Source organism: Dipteris shenzhenensis, chromosome 20, assembly GCF_047967505.1.
Source record: "Dipteris shenzhenensis isolate YYH24624 ecotype China chromosome 20, Dip_SZ_1.0, whole genome shotgun sequence".
NCBI lineage: Eukaryota > Viridiplantae > Streptophyta > Polypodiopsida > Gleicheniales > Dipteridaceae > Dipteris > Dipteris shenzhenensis.
The window spans coordinates 35439081-35456892 of NC_141615.1; the positions used below are offsets into that span (position 1 = coordinate 35439081).

At 46.9% G+C, this 17812-nt stretch overlaps 1 protein-coding gene across 2 annotated transcripts in view; it reads right to left on the reverse strand.

Moving 5' to 3' along the window:
- TRM82 (Transducin/WD40 repeat-like superfamily protein) overlaps positions 1-17812 on the reverse strand; it is a 37442-nt gene that overhangs the window by 18120 nt on the left and 1510 nt on the right. For both annotated transcript variants that reach the window (XM_087391881.1, XM_087391880.1), the window contains 2 exons: positions 9885-10049; positions 9575-9755 (listed from right to left, as the gene is read on the reverse strand). In XM_087391881.1, coding sequence (XP_087248007.1) covers positions 9575-9755; positions 9885-10049 — 346 coding nt within the window. The remainder of the gene's footprint in view (positions 1-9574; positions 9756-9884; positions 10050-17812) is intronic.

The following is a 17812-nucleotide window of genomic DNA, read 5'->3' on the forward strand; positions in this document are numbered from 1 at the left end:
CCTCTCCATCGAAGCATGGGCCTGCACTGGTGGCTCTGCTAAGGAATTCTCTCGTAGCAGATTCCGAGCTCCTCTCTTATTAACCTCGACATCAACACCTCCTCCTCCCTCCTTGCCTCTCCAGACCTCGACATCGACACCCCCTCCGCACTCTTTTCCTCTCCATACGACGCCATCGTTCATGCCTACCCGTGCCCCTCGCCACAAGTACAAACCCAGATTACCCCGCGATACTTTATTCGTTGACTTCCATCGGGCTCGGACAGGCCACAAAACAGGATCGGGACCATCTTCCATGGCATCACTTGGCAAACGCACCACTGATGACCTGGGTGCCGGGTCTACACCACAGAGCACTTCGAAACGACCTCGAGCAGCTGCAGATTCACCTCCCTCCAACAGGATCACTATCATATTGGATGAGGAGCTATCCTCCTTTTCGAGTTCCTCTGATTCAGATCATGGAGGCTCTGACTATCTGCCCCCCATAGGTACAATCAAAACACCATCCAAGGCATCCAGTGGGCACAGTGGTCACAGTAACGGTGGCAGTGATTTGGCCCCACAAAGTACAGCTTGTGATCTTCCATCCCCAGCTTCATTCTCCTCGATCATTCGGGTGGTTTTCAAACCTTTCCTCGATCCCACACTCAAGCTGTCTAGCATCTTGTCACCTGATGAGATCGCCCGCATGTCTCTCATGGAGTTTGATGATGTCACACTTCCACAGGTGGACGTCCAAATGTGTACTGCGTTCATTCAGTCTTATGACTTTGCAACAGACACATTCGGATTCTTGAATTCCCGTCACATGTTCACTCGTAGTCTCGTATTCACATATCTCCGTCTTCCCACACTTCCCTTTTTGCCACCTCACACCGACTCACCCACATTCCTATCCTTCTTGTCTACCTGTAAAACTCATCGCAGAGGACATGAGTGCAAGAAGGTTCTCGAGGGAAACAGCCGAGAGGCGCTTCTAGCGAGGTATTTGTTCACGCACTTCTACTCTGCCCCAGGCCACTTCTTCATCACCAAGGCGATCCATTCTGCCTTAGACTCCATTCTCTCGGTCACTCCCTATGATTTCGCCTCACTCTTCTACTCTGCCTTTCGTAACACAGTTCGCAAGCGTCGAGGCACATATACCTGTACTTGTGGGCCCCACCTCACCTTCTTACTTCATCAGTGGAAGGCCAACCCTCCTTCCATTGTCACAGGTTGCCTCCCTTCATCATCTCTCTCCCCTCCTGTCACCCCCTCTTCCACATCGTTCACTGTCACTTCCAGTGTTCCTTCCCCCGGGACTGCCTCCTCTCCTCTCTCGATCAGAAGGACACCTCGGCGAGCGCCACCTCATAAAGTCTGCACCAGAGCTTCTTCAGTATATTCTGTTACCGGTGCCACAGGGTTCCCGTCAGTGACATGTCTTGTATCTCCATCAGTCGTGCCCGTGCCAGGACTTGCCTCTCCATCAGTCACACTTATCCAGGCTTCTCCAAGGATCTCCAGACTTTCAATGAGAGGGATTGCACCAGGTACACCTCCTGTTGTACCAGTGACGAAGACTGTTGTACCAGGGACTTCCTCAAAAGGTGTATTGTTACGAAGGACTGCAGCTGTTTCATCTTCACTCCCTACCACTTTCACCGATGCAGTCATCACCACAGTTCAGGTGACCTCTGACCATGTTTTGGACCAGGTGTTGGACCTGAATCTTAGCCTGGGACCCGACTCCCACTCCCACGGGCTTTCTCAGGAGATGTCATCCCAGGGTGTACTTCACATTTCGGCCTCCCCAGGCAGAGACAGGAGCAGAGACCGGAGTGGGAGCCCCTCTCGAGGAGATCCTCCATCGGCCACTTCAGCATCAGAGGAGGTATTTGCGGGAGGGATTCTGCCCCAATCTGTGGATTGCCCACCCCTTCATGAGAATGATATGTTCACAGCTTACATAGCTACTTCATCGGGCCCACCTCTTTCAAATATTTCCCTGGTGGAAAAACAGAATGAAGATTACAGCCAACTACTATCTGTCCTTCACAAAAAACGCTCACCAGTATGTGGGGAAGAGGAGGATCTCAATCAAATCTTCACCATTCCCTTGCAGGACTGCCTCGCACAGAACAAAAAGATCTCCAGGGCCCCGACATGTTTTGTGCACTTGGACAAATTGGCACCTACAGGAAACCTGTCAACCGAGGAAGAGGGAGCTCTCCCTGACATGTTTGAGGAATTGGGAGACGTCATTAATTTGGCAGACAGGATGAATTACAGCGACAGGTATGCGTGGATGAAAAGGTCCCTGCATCTTGCTCAGCATATCATGGATGACACCTTCACGCAGCTTGGGACAGCGGTCTTCAATTCCACACGTTATGCTCATAAGCTCCTCTCTCAACAGCAACATTTGAAGTTAGAATTCGAGAGAGCACAGGCAGCCCAGCAGCGCGCCACTAGCCTGACACTTCGACAACAGGAGGAAAGGTGGCAAAAAGAGAAGGACTCAGCAATACATGAGCGTGACATCGCTTGGAATATTCAGCAGGCTGCCCTTGAGGATCGCCTCCATAATCACAGGCAGGAATGGGAAGCAGAAAGGACAACTCTACGCAGCCAACATGCCGCAGCTCTGGCAACTTTGCACAGCCAGCATGTCACAGAGGTGACCAGATTTCACCAGGAGATTACACAGTTAAAAGAGTCTTTGTCTTCCTCCGAGATTGCCAAAGAAAAATCAGAATCCAGAGTGGCTGAATTGGAAAAGAAGCGTTCATCCATGGAGGAAGAATTCACAGATCTTCGGATGCAGTTGGCCACCCTCCAGACTTCCCAGTCCACCTTGCAAGAGCAAAAGGATCATTACTACCGGCGATACCACCGATATAAAGACAAGTATGAAAATCTGAGAAATGTGATGGACACGCTTGAGTGTGAGGAGGAAGCACCCCATCCCCAAATACATATGACTGAGCCAGAGCAAAGGGATGCGCAAAAGGCCACAGAGCCAAATACGAAGGCGGAAGAGGAGAAGGCAGAGGAACAGGCTGCTGATTACCACCCTCAGTAATCTCATACAAGGGTTGATACATGGGTGTTGGTGTTTGGGTTTTTTTTTTTTTTGCACTGTTAGATTTTGCCAAGCTGTTTGGCCCTCACTATAAATATCAGTGTTTTATCTCAAGATGTACTCAGTTTTTTGCAATTTTCCATGCTGTCCCTTATCATGCAGCAGTTTATTTTTCACGTTTCCACTTAATACAAATCTTGGATTACTTCCACGGCCAACCACATGGTCTATACCATTTCCTTTTCCTACTCCATCACCATATCAATGGTTTGTAAGTTCATTTTTATTTTTCTTTGACGGATTCGTCCTCCATTTCTATTCACCGGGACGGTGAATGATCGTGGCGGGGGAAACTGTTACCTTATCACACGACCACCTGTCGACAGGCGTTGACCACATGACGACATCTGTTGACCACATGTTGACCATGTGTCAACACAAGTTAGCCACACGATCACACGGGTTCATCCAGGAGTACTATCCGAGGCTGTCAACCACAGGTCGACACATGTCAACCACAGGTCAACTAGGAGTATCGTGTCCAAAGTCATCTCATGAAGAGCTGCGCACATGGAGAGTGAGCTTAGCACATGGAGCAGTCAGGAGTATTTATATTTACACAGTGGTTCAGTGATACAGTGGTGCAGTGGTGCGGTGATCCAGCTCATCTGCACATGGAGAATTTACACCATCAGGCTGGCGAGTCATGGAGTCAGGAAGTCGCCGTAGCCATCAAGAGAGCCAGCGGCGCAACGGCTATCCTCAACAGCTAAGGAAATAAGAGGATGACCAATGGGAAGAAAGAGGGGAGATTCTCAGCGAAGAAGGGACCCTCCAAGGCGGGGGATGAGGATGAAGGAGAAGGGAGAGAGAGAAAGGGCATTCGGCATTCGGCACTAGAGAAAAAGAGAGGAGAGTGAGGAGAGATAGAGGCTAGAGCTACGAGCTCGCCAAGGAGAGAATGTATAGAGACTTGTGTGTACCCTTTGTCTACTATGGGGATAGACTTGTGTATTCTTGTGATTTGCGACTTGTGCGACTTGTGACCTGGGGACACGTCCAGTGATATGTACATTGGCCAACTCGGTCACTTCCTCATCTCTCTTGTCTCTTCCCGATATGGGGATTGTTCACCAGTGTAGGATTTTCTTATTTTGCTTATGTTGTGGAGTTCACCGGTGATTGTCATTTAGCATAGTGCACTCGTACGTCGTCGTTCACTGCAGTATAGCATACGACACTCGCACACTACTGCACTGTGCGCTCTGCACGATCCATTGCATTAGAGCATTGCAAAACTCATGCTTCTCACACCAGTGGCCTTTGGCCTCCGGTAACACCTCTGGAAGGATAGGAACCCCTCCCCTCCAACAGTTTATGGCGATGGCTGCAGTCCCAAAGAGGACAGCCCCAAATCTACCAGATTTGGAGCCGGACACTTGGCCTGCATGCCCTGCCACTTGCCATGCATGTTGCCACATGTGTGAGACAGGTGGACTGCCCTGCCAGCTCAGATTCCATGTGGCAGTCTGCCACGTGTCAGCTGCCACGTCACTCCTAAAAACCCTAAAATTTCAAAGTTGTCAGAATTCAATTCTGATCGCACCCACGGGTTCCTAACAGCTTGGACTATCTATTGACGTACTCTAAGGTCATAATTGAGCCATACTGAGCTCATTTGTTTATCGTCTTATCTTGTATCTCCATTACTCTTGGCATGTTGCCAGGCCCACACCCAAAGCTTAGGGAACATTCTCTTGGATGGTTCCTAGGTCAGTATGCAATCTGTGCATTTGATTGGTCCCATGTTTGGGTACTCAAGTGGGGTGTGGTTTCCAGATGTCCCTCTCAAAGAGAGGCCATCACTCTTGTGGGTCACTAATGCCCATAACCCCAAGCAAGGGGGTCCACCCTCAAATGCTAGACCTAGTCCCCATTGTCCGTAACTGAACAATAGGAAAACATTTCATTTCTTAATAAGCATACTATTGAAAAACAAAAAGAAATAGTACCAAGCAAGTGGATACATGTTGAAGCAGGATAGCATTCCCTCCGTCTTTCATTCGGTTGTCCTCAACTGAAATGCTAAGCATCCAGGATTTCAGGACACTCCTGAAATGTAGCTCTGTCCACCCATTGGGCATCGGTGGATGGGAGCCCTCTGAACTTCACAGGTACATCTTGCGAGTCGTGCCTCGACGTCCCGTAGTGAAGTTATGCATAATAATTTGCTCTGGGATCAACAAGATCTCAGTCTCCTCTACTTCAGGTGCATCGTCCAGTGTGGGCTCTTGAGGTGGTTCCCCAATAAAGGGTTTCACCAAGCTTACATGGAAGACATCGTGGATCTTCCAATGCTCTGGAAGTCTCAATCGGACTGAGACATCATTTATTACCTGCAACACCTAAAAAGGACCATAATATCGAAAGGATAGCTTGAAGTAGATGCACTTTTTGCCTACTTTGGTTTTTAAACTCTTTGGGATTCATTTATGAGATAGAGCATACAGATTGGGTGTCACCCATTGTGACAGTCTTGAAGAACGGAAAGATTCGAGTTTGTGTAGACTTGGAAAAGGTTAATGCCGCTACAAGGCGCAACCACTATCCATTGCCTTTCACATAACATGTTCTAGAAAGAGTAGGCGGGAAGGAAGCTTACAGCTTCCTAGATGGATTCTCAGGATCCAATCTGAACTTCAGATTTTTCTTAGTGAGATCATGTAGAGAGCTGCAAGTTCAGCAAAATGCCAAATAAACCTTCGGTAATATGAGCATAGGCCTAGAAAAGACCTTACCTCATGGACATTCTTTAAGTCAGGCCACTCTACAATTGTCTGTATCTTGGCTGGGTCTATACAGACACCTTCTCGTGAGATAATGTGACCAAGATAGTGAATCTCTGAAAGAAAGAACTCACTTTTCTTCTCATTGATGTGAAGAGCATTCTCAGCTAATATTTGAAATACAATCTTTAGATGATCCTTATGCTCTTCCTCATTCTTGCTTGAGGATGTCATCAAAGAAGACGGCAGTGAACTATCTATAGTTCCTGAACAACCGTTCCATCAGCCGATTGAACGTGGCTGGGGCATTGGTAAGGCCAAATGGCATTACCATATATTCATACAGCCCAAATGTGGTTCGGAAGGCTGTTTTATGAATGTCCTCAGGTACAACTCGTACCTGATGGTAGCCACTCTTAAGATCTATGCGGCTGAAAATTTCAAATCCTCCTAAACGATCAAAGATATCGTCTATACGAGGAATCGGGAAACGATTCTTAACTATCTGTTTGTTTAAGTATCTATAGTCTATGCACATCATCCTGAAGGTTTTATCCTTCTTTTGGACTACTAAGACAGGAGAGCAAAAAGAAGAACTACTGGGTTAGATCAATCCCTTGTCCAAGAGTTCTTGGACTTGCTTGAAGATTTCATCTTGTTGAGATTGACTAACTCTATATGGGGGTCTATTTGGAGGTGAAGACCCTGGAACTATGTCAATTTTGTGATCCTCTGGTCTCTCAAGAGGGAGGTGACTAGGAAGTTCCTGAGAGAAGCAACTAGAGAATTCCTGAAAGAAATCTAATCTTTCTTTTGTGAGAGGATCTGAATTTTCTTCACTTGGTTGCTTATCGCGTACAAACACTAGAAAAGAGCATACTCCTTTCTTAAGCAAATTGGAAGATCGTGCATGACTTACCATAGGAATGGTGTTTCGTGAAACTCCCGATGTAATGCTCACATCTCTACCCTTATGTTGGAGGGTTAAAATATTCTTCACATAATCGATTCGGGGGTTGACTTGCTTATGCCAGGGCATGCCGAGAATTACATCTGATCCTTGAAGTGGTGCCACCATGAAGGGTAGATGATCCAAGTACCCCTGGATGTGTACCCGAAGCTTGCCGCTAATGGGATACACCTTCTCTTCTTGGTTCTTGAAGGCTGCAGTTGCCTCCAAGGCTTCGCCTTTATCCTCTGGGGCTATTCCCAAGTTCTGTGCCATCTCATGAGAAATAAAGTTGTGAGTAGCTCCACTATCGAACAAAAACAAAGCGAATTGATCCTTTACCTGACCCCATATGGGTTTTCAACAAACTATGGGTGTCGTTTACAGCTCCCTTTTCTGGAGGTGCTTCCACCTTGTTAACTACCAAAACTGGCTTTTTGGGGGCTGCTTCTTTGTTGCTGCTGTTTTTGGCAGCTCGAGGGCATTCGTAGAAGTTGTGGCCTCGCTCGCCACACTTGAAACACCGCCCTTCAGAGTATACTTTTGCTTCTGTTGTGGAGACAATGAGAAGCTACCTTGGGTGAGGAGAGTGTGGAAATGGGGCTGGAATGAAAACAGCTTAGAAAAAACAGCCTGTAGGCTAGAGAGAGAAAGCCTTTATGGAGTGATAGCTATAGAGAGAGAGTGCCAATGCTGATCCTAAGGGAGGGGATGTAAGAGAGGAGCTGCTGTTGTTCCAAAGGTGCAGAGAAAGGCAGATTTCTGCAAGGGGAAGGGGCTGGAACAATAGAGAGAAATTCTGCAGTAGAGAGAGAAAGACTGTAGCAGGAGAGAGAAAGGGGCTGTGGCTGCTCCAGGCTAGGAGAAGGAGAGAGGATGCTGCTGCTGTTCCAGAAGAGCTGAGAGGGGGCAGATTTCTGGAGAGGAGGGCTGGAACAGTAGAGACAGAATGTGCTGTTGTAGAGAGAGAAAGTGCTGCTGAGGTGAGAGAATGGCCTGGGGAGAAGCTGGCTGCACCCAAGGAGCTAGAGAGGTTCTGCTGCATCATCCAAAAGGAGGGAGAAGAAAAGTGACGAATTTTTCATGTAAGGAATGAAGGGGAGAGGCCTTCTTTTATAGGCTCAGCACCCCCCCCCCCGGCTTAGAGTGGTGTCCCACATTTTTGGTGGGCTGCAGTCCCAAAGAGGATAGCCCACAACCTGCCCCAAATCTACCAGATTTGGGGCCAGACACTTGGCCTGCATGCCCTGCCACTTGCCATGCATGCTGCCACATGTGTGGGACAGGTGGACTGACCTCCCAGCTCAGATTCCATGTGGCAGTTTGCCACGTGTCACTCCCAAAAACCCTAAAATTTCAAAGTTGTCAGAATTCAATTCTGATCGCACCCACGGGTTCCTGACAGCTTGGACTATCTATTGACGTACTCTAAGGTCATAATTGAGCCATACTGAGCTCATTTGTTTGTCATCTTATCTTGTATCTCCATTACTCTTGGCATGCTGCCAGGCCCACACCCAAAGCTCAGGGAACATTCTCTTGAATGGTTCCTAGGTCAGTATGCAATCTGTGCATTTGATTGGTCCCATGTTTGGGTACTCAGGTGGGGTGTGGTTTCTAGATGTCCCTCTCAAAGAGAGGCCATCACTCTTGTAGGTCACTAATGCCCATAACCCCAAGCAAGGGGGCCCACCCTCAAATGCTAGACCTAGTTCCCATTGTCCGTAACTGAACAGTAGGAAAACATTTCATTTCTTAATAAGCATACTATTGAAAAACAAAAAGAAATAGTACCAAGCAAGTGGATACATGTTGAAGCAGGATGACATTATAGCTTGCTTCCTCCTCCTTTCCACAACTGCTACTGGCAGCTGTTTGTGCTGATGTGAATGAAGGATACACAGATGGCAACAGGCTGTTCTGAAACAGATGAATTAAGAGCCAGATAGAAGTACAGTAGCTAAACAGTCATGAATAGAAACACAGGTCTCCACAGAGATATAAAAATGCAGGTGGGATGTTGTATAAAGAGCCCAGTATAAACAGTCATGAATAGAAATGCAGGTCTACAGAGCCATGTAAAATGCGGGTGGGCTGTTGTACTTCTTCTGCTTAAGAAAAAGATTGAGAAAGAGCAATAGAAAAGAGAAAGAGATGGAGAAAGAGGGTGATTGCTTCCCTTTTTCCTTTCAATGTATAGCTTTGCTTCCTCCTCCTTTCCACAACTGCTACTGGCAGCTGTCTGTGCTGATGTGAATGAAGGATACACAGATGGCAACAGGCTGTTCTGAAACAGATGAATTAAGAGCCAGATTGAAGTCGAAAGGCTCCCCGAGCTCAAGGTTTGTGCAATTTGTACAGCAGCGGAAAGCTAAGAGCTGTGCTCTGATACCACATGGGAAAACATGGTGAAGAAGAGACTACGTAGTCTCTCTGTTTCTTTTTAGCACGTCTAGGCAGGTTGAAGCGAGAAAAACATTGAAGATAGAAAGAAAAAAACAATGTATCATAGGAAAAGTAGAACCCATAATGTCATCCTTTCCAGGTATCTGCATGAGATCTAAAAAATTTCACATGCGCTTGGCATGGGCTGCTGTGATAAAAGAAGCCTTTCAAGAAATGTCATCTTTTAATAGTTTTAAAAACTACTTAACCATTGTGCCCACACTATTTAATTAACAAAAAGAAGAACCCTACAAAACATCTCTCAAGTTACATTAGCTCGATGTATTGCTCACTTTAAAGCAAGGTAAACAGAAAGAAAGAGACCAAGCAGGTGATAATACTGCAGCAGTGTGCAAGGAGCTGCACAGGCTGGTCCAGAATGTTGCTCATATGGTCCTCATTGGGTCTTGTTGAAACAGCATAAATAACACCGAACTTATCAGCATACAGTAACCACTGGCCGTCATGGCTGAATGTTATGGCACTCACTTTCTTGTTGGCACACCTGCGATGGTATTATTAAATGCAGATATATTAGATGCACAAAAATTTGCAACAGTTCAACCTGCTGTAATATTTCACAGAACCTGCACATGCTACTGTATAGCATTTTAACTGAGAAATCGATTCTTACACTGTCTTGATGCACAGCCACGAGGATACATCCCACAGCTTCACAAGCTTATCATCACCAGCAGACACAAATAGTTTGCCCTCTCTATCAAATCCGATGGCTTTTATGGCATCCGCATGACATGAAGGTTGAACGGTATCTTTGATAGAAACAGGACATTTTTCACTGCCAAGAACATATACATTGAGCATATTACCTTGTGAAGAAGGGGTGTATTAAATTCCATTTGGAAAAATAGTCTAAAACAAAGTAATCCAACATCTATGTACATTGGCTTGCTTTGCCTTTCTTCACTCAAAACGAACCATTAACTGCAACATCTCAATCTCTGGGTGGGCTGAGGGCATCTACATATAGCTTAATCAGAGGCAGTGACAAAGAACATAGGTAAATATTAGATGCCAATCGTACATCTAATTATAAGATGCTGTAAACATGAGATCAATTTGCGCTTCTAAAACCTTGTACTGTGATAAAACTTGAATGTCAATCCCCCCCCCCCTTCAAATTTTTTAGACTTGTGATCTTTATTATCTCCCCCCCCTGACCCCCTGACGGGGCCCCCCTTTCTTTTTTCCTTTACAGTAGGAGCATAGAAGGGAAGGAATGGTGCAGGTGATGGCTGCAAGACGAGGGGAAATGGGCAGTTTACAAAGATGGCAAGGTGATCATTCGAGAGAGGGCAGAAAAAGAAGTACGAGATGCAAGAGAAGGGGACAGCACATGACGGTGTCTGAACAGTGGGGCAAGTATACAAAACAAATTGAGGATGGCAGTGTGGAATTGTAATGGCACCCTCTGGTCCGACCCAGAGGGGTTCTTGGAGGCATATAATAACAGAGATGTGATCTTCTACACCGAGACACATGAGAGCCCAGAGAGAGGGCTACCCACAGTGACAGGATACATATGGGAGTCTGCCCATAGGAGGGAGCTGAGGAGGGATTGTGGGGTACGAGATCCAGAGATGTGGCTGTTCTCTTCAGATCACATCTGAGGCCACTCCTCTCTATGATACAAAGGGAGGAACATGCACGGCACATGTGGATTCGTGTTCAGTTACCAGACACACAGCCGACCTTCATTGCAGTGTGTTACTTTCCCCCGAACACATCATCTTATGCGCGAGAGGTCACCACTGATGGGCACAGCCCATACGAGACTATTCATGATGACATCACAGAGTTCTCTAGACATGGGGACACTCTCCTCCTTGGTGGACTTCAATGCACGTATTGGGAACAGACAGGTGGGCCTCTTAGATTTCAATGAGGATTCTGGGCAGAGCTGGGGATTGTGATGAGGCAGTCGGCAGATGTAGATGCACCAGTGACAGCATATGGGAGACATCTACTCGAGCTGTGACTTGATCATATATAGCGGTCCATAATCTGGCGGGCTCACCTATTTCCCACATGGAGGAGGAGTACGGTAGACTACCTGCTCAGTCCACTAGCCTTTGCCCCACGGATACATGATTTTACTGTGCCGCCGCCTCCACTCGGAGCCGACCACTCATATCTTACCTTCAGTATATCGGTCACCATGCCAGCCTTGAGGAGGGCCCCCCCGCCACCCACTCGCGTTGAGATCCATTTTGACCGTGCTCTTGACCCGGTGTACGTGAGCCACCTGGCTTAAGAGCTTCCAGTACTACTTGGAGATGGGATGGACCTCGTACATGCATCAGACACCCTTATATCGGTGATACAAGATGTTGCCACCAGATCCTTTCCCATGACACGATCTGCACGTGTTCCAGATGGGAAGATGCCCCAAAACCCCTAGTTCGACGATGAGTGCAGAGAGATGAGAGCCCATCTTACACATGAGCGAGCACTGGGACATTTGACTTCATCGGAGGTAGAACGGATCTCATGCCGAGTGACACCACGTAAGAAGCGAGCTTTCCTCATGCACAGGATGGATGAGGTGATCAGCTCCTTTCGCGGAGGAGATCCTACTACGGGATGGGGGCTCTTGTCAGAAGGGAAGTCACCCATTCCCATCACAGATCCCGCAATCTGGCACCCATATGCTTGCTCTCTATATGATGTCCCCGGTCCATAACCGGCGATCACCAGATCATGAGGGGCTACGCACTAAGCATTTTGCACATGGGCAAGAGATCCTGACCCCGCTCTTAGCACGGCTATTCAACCATGCCGTATGCCATGGCTTCCCACCTACCTGGAATACCACCACCATAGTACTGCAGGTCTGTGTTGGGCTCTACTTGATTGGGATGCATCGACGGAGAGACACATTGATGCGACAGACCAGAGAGCAGCATGGGCTGATGCCACAGGTCACTGAGATCGACAAATCACAGACTTTTGTTATAGACTTCTATGCATCTGAGTCAGCTGCCAATGTGGCTGAGGGAAAGGAGCTTGATGAGATGAGAGCATCATGGATTAGCAATAGGAGTGTCCACCACGATGCTACCAGACGAGGGACACACTCCACGTGCGACACAGAGAGAGACCAGAGCACGCACAATCAAGGTTCGGTCTATCTCAGCCCTTCTCAGAGGCGACCGCCAGAGACAAGGCATCACCCTTGACGTAGGCCACCGGATCCAGAGATCCAGAAGACCACGCCCTCCCCCATGTCGCGCGATAGCTTGGCAGACTCAGATGCAAGAGCTCCTCACATCTCATCAAAGAGCCACCAGGTTACCTGGATATGTGGAACCTGAGCATGTACTAGGAGTGCTAGGCCTAAGCACCTGACACTCTTCTGTTATTTTGCTACTCTAGTATTTTGTTCACTAGTTTAGCACTTTCGCTTTCAGCAAGGGTCTTAGTGAAGCCTTTGCTTCAGCCCTCAGTGGCTTGTATGAGTTAACTTTTGGCTTTACACTTTGTCTCATACGCCCGCGAGGCCTCTTGAAGACGTTAATACATCTTTCTTTCTTTCTTTCTCTCTCTCTCTCTCTCTCTCTCTATGTGTGTGTGTGTGTGTGTGTGTGTTTCCCTCCTTTTGTTTTCTTCCGTGGTTCTTTGCAACAATCACTTTTTGATTGTCTGCAAACACAATGCATAGATCATGATGTATATTTGTCTCTTGATGTAATCTTTGAACTTACCAGTTCTAGGATAGCTGTCTTGTAATACAAAGCATTCAAAGTTTTTCACTATAAAAATGTGTGTGTGTGTGTGTGTGTGTATGTGTGTGTGTGTGTGTGTAATCCCGTCCTTCAATCTGTTACATTAAACACACACACTTTGTTTCCTGCCCATGCTCCTTTCACACGTACACACTTTTTTTGTGAAATCTTATATTTCTCTGTGGGAAACCTCAGAAGAGGTGAAAATGCACCATAAAGTACAAAAGTTAAAAGATTACAAGTAGGCCCCGGAAAAAGCCAGGAGGCTAACTGAAAACTAGAAAATGGAAAAAAGATCACAAGTCACCAGGGGGAGTATCCAAAAGGATATCCTCCACGATGAGATTGTTTGCATGTAAAAACTGTTGTAGAGGAACCACACCACCATCAATAAAGTGAAGGTGCTTTTTACCCTTGTGATTCTTCTTAAGATAAGCGGGCACTCGAAATTTTTGAATCACAGGATCAAAAACCTGCTTCAACCAGGGATGGAAAGTGTCTAAGGAAAAAGGAGAGGCAGGTACAAGATCCGGCTCAGCATCTGTATTCAGTCCAGTAGAAACATCCATAGTATCAACCCCAGTCTAAGTATCCTTGTCTACATTTAATGCCAGTTCACTATTATGAACTGTATCCAAAGGAGAAAGATCCACTTGTAGCTCAATAGACTCTGTCTCAATATCCGGAGATGCCCGGTGAATGTCAATTCCAACCAAAGAGGGCTGCTGAGTTGAAGAAGGCTCTTGAGAATCAGAAGCAGTGACACCAGAAGATTGAGAAGTTTCAGGCATAGGAGCATTGACAGGGCCTGGAAAGGATTTAGCAAAGAAACCGAAGGAGAGGGTGAGATGATATCTTTTCCAGGAGGGTGTACCCGTCTCCATTCTTTTCTTGTGGTCTTCAACTGTTGCATCTTGTCTAACTGAAGAGGCATAGAAGCATGAGGAACAGAGAAAGAGCTGTTCACATTAGCAGATTGACCTAATTGCAAAGGGCAGCTCCGAGCAAAATGACCAATTTGTCTACACCTGTAGCACGCATTTGGGAAGGAAGAAAAAGATAAAGGAATGCGAAGTGGATGCGCAAGACCATAATCTATATCCAAGCATGAAGGAACCGGCTGCTCCATATCCCATAAAATGCAAATTCGGATATCTCTGCTCTCCACCAAAAAAACCAACTTGGGAAGATAAAGAACTCTCCTGAGAAGAGCTGCAAGAGATGAAATAAGCGGGAGAAGAGGTACCGGCAAGGCCTTCAAAGTGACCCAGACAGGACAAAAGCGAAGGAGATTTTTATCAGGGTCAAAAAGAGGGTCCCATGGCATAATATAAGCAAAGATCCCAGCACCATGGACCCCTACCTTGCTGACCAAATCATAGACTGTATCTGTATTAACACAACGAGCAAAATAAAAACCCTTGCCAAGGAAGATACAGGAGTCGATTTTATCCATTCCCACAGCCGCTGTCGACCAAGCTCGAAGCATGGAGACGGTCATAACTCGCCCCATGAAATAAAGGCAAATACCATGCTTTTGCGCCTGAGAGATACTTTGAAGGAGTGAATCCGAAGGCACAGACCGATACAACGAAGTCAAATCCTGAGGTTGAGCGACAGAATCTTCACATAGACGAGCAAGCACATCTAATTGCACGGATGACGAAGACGGAAAGCTTCCAGAAGCCAATTTCTGTGTCTCATCAGGCTGAGCAGAAACTAAAAAATGAGCAAGGCGCTTGCTTTTGCAGGAACAGCCAGACAAATGCGAAACAGCAGAATGAAAAGCAAAACTAGGAGAAGCTGTGACCAACGAAGCAAGAGGAGAGGCTGTGACCAACAAAGCGGGAGAGGAGGAGCTGAGGAGCTGAGAGGCGATGAGGAGCTGAGAGGCGCTGAGGAGCTGGGAAACGGGACAGGTAAGGAAATGAGAGGCGGAACTGACGTATGAAGAGATGAAGTGAAACTCCTGGGACAAGGAAGGAGCTGAGAGGCGGAACTGGGAGACGAAATGGAACAAGGAAGAAGCGGAGAGACTGAAGTGCAGGGAATCGAAACAGCGCAGGAAAGGAGGCCATCAGAGGAAGACGAAACAGGAAAGGAGGCCATCGCGAAGCCTCTCTCTCTCTCTCTCTCTCTCTCTCTCTCTCTCTCTCTCCCATCGCGAAGCCTCTCTCTCTCTCTCTCTCTCTCTCTCTCTCACACACACACAGTACACACACACACGCACACGCGCACACACACACACACACACACGGCAGCGCACCACTTAAGATATATTAGGGCAACGCACCCTATCTTTAACTATGGATTCAGGCAATCCATTTCATAAACAAATCTGTGACTTGTGCAGTACTAATTGACGACTCTGTTTTGAAGTCTACTCCCTCTGGCTCCTCTATCTTTAGCACATAGTGGTAAGAAGCCTAAGAGGTGTGCCATAAGGGGCACGTAAGATACGAGACTCTAAAGACTCTTAAATTTAAAGATGCAAGAGGCGTCACTTATGTTTTTGTTTTTATTTTTCAAAGGAGGAGAGGCTTATAAATACAAGCTAGGGGCTTAGTTCATGGTTGTCTTGGGAGGAGGAGTTCCCAAAGTCCATAGGATGTATTGGCCTAAGGAGTAGTAGGTTAGTGAACGGGGCATGTCATATGAAATGCATGACCTGACCCACAATCGGACTAGCTTTCCAATACCAGGCTCTAAATGTGTACATCTTGTACAATCATCTCTATTCTGGAAAAATGTTGAAAGAATAATAGAAGGTGTAGAACCATTTGTAACAGTATTGAGGATGGTTGATGCTGATGCCTTTGTTATGGGTAAAGTGTATTGAAAGATGTCAGAAGCAATACGACAAGTTAAAGAATTTGTGCGCTTTGCTCCTAGGGAGAAGCAACAAATGGTATATTTGGCCGATAAGAGATGGAAGCGAATGCACAACCCTTTACATGGAGCTGCGTTTGCAGTACATCCACAATATCAAATGCATGCTCAATCATAGAATCCTGAAGTCATAAGTAACTTTCGAGAGGTTTGTAAAAAGTTACTTCCTGGTCGTGGTCTAGACCTCAAGCTTGGGGGTGGTTCAAGGTACTTAACTTAGAGCATTTCCATGGATTGTATTGTAAATCTGCCAAAGACACAAGGAGGCTATGATTTTATTATTGTGGTCATTGATTGTCTTATCAGTCACTTCATTTCAAGCAAGTTTGAACACAATTGTGACCTGATATATCGCATTGATATGACCCATAACTCATCACATAAAATTAAGAACTTGAGCGCTGATGAGCATGAGAGGCTCAACATGGATGAAAATCAAGCACGAGATCATAGCCTTGAGCAATGGAGAGGCCTTAAAGTGGTGGAGATGCTATGAAGAGAGAAGGTAGAGCTAGGGAGACTAAGAGATAAGCACATCAATTTACGGGTGGTGTGCATGTTTAGAAAGATTGGAAGTCTTAACTATGCAAAGGTAGGAAACGCTTTGACCTGTGTTCATATAGCTGGTAGATATAACTTACCAACATCAATACCCTACTTGCCTCCAAATCCCCCCACCCCCAACCAAACCAACTAAATCCATAGCTCATCAGCCCTAGAACTGCATTCCATGTCAGCATCAACCATCTCTGGTCATGCAGCAATTCTTTGGATAGTCCTTCCACATGTGTTGAGGCAGCCAAAAGACAGACCCTCCTTTTGTGCTCCCTCGTTTTGCTTAAGGGATAAGGAGGGCTTTGCCTATGCTCAAGTGCCATGGGCGAGACTTTTCTACTCACACCAATGGTACGACTTTGCTGCACGTGTCACATGCACACCTGCACTAGAGAGCACTCTGACACACAGTCGGACTTAAGAGATTTTGTCGTATGCCATGACCCCTTTGTGAGCCCTAGTCCAAGGACGAGCAACGCATGAGCTACGTGGGTGCATTCCTATCTCCCAAAGTTGCAGGCCACGGCGGAGCAGTCTGGGTCGCCAGGGCAAAGCATTGTGAGGTGTCCTCCTAGCAACAAGTTTAGAAGAGGGGAGTGTCACATGCACCAGGGTCAAGCCCGGGTGACAACTGGCTGCCTTGTCAGCAAGTTGCAGCAGCCTTTTATAGGCAGCATTGGCCCCTCCCAAGTCGGTCGATAGGGCTGTTAAATCCAGCCCTATCAGCCAGCCAACCAGCTCACTGGCTGGTCAGCCTGTTTTGGCTGATCAAGTCGGGCCCTACAGCCCCCTATACAAGGGGGGCCTTGCCCTCCATTTCCTCATTCAGCTCCACCACTCCTGAGTGGCATCTCCAGCCTTATGCAGCAGCAGTTTCCTCTCCAGCAGCTCGCCATACAGAAGCAGTAACCAGCCATGTAGTTTGCGATCCAAGGAAGGGTGTTTGCGCAGCATTGCAACCAGGGTTTAGACAATAGCAAGCAAGAGGTTTGGGATTTCTGTTTCAGCAGCATAGCTCTATCTCCCACAGTTGCAGTTAGGGGAGTTATTTCAGCTCATTTTGTTTGCCGATTTGGCACTCATGTACAGATAGTAGTTAGGGCATTTAAGCCAGTGTACAATAATTAGGAAGATCTCGTGTCTTCCATGCTTGAGTTCATTATGTTCATATATTTCCGCACAGCAAGTCCCACATGTTACAGCATGCACTACCATTTGCCCCCAGAAGCGGCTCCGTGTCCCACATGCTTTACCTCAAGAGGTGGAGGTGCAACAGGCCATGAGAGAGACTTGGCAGCAGCCATCGAGCCCTCTTGGGGGTAGTTGGGTTACCTGGGTGATAGACACAATTCAAAAGAGTAGTGAGGAGCTC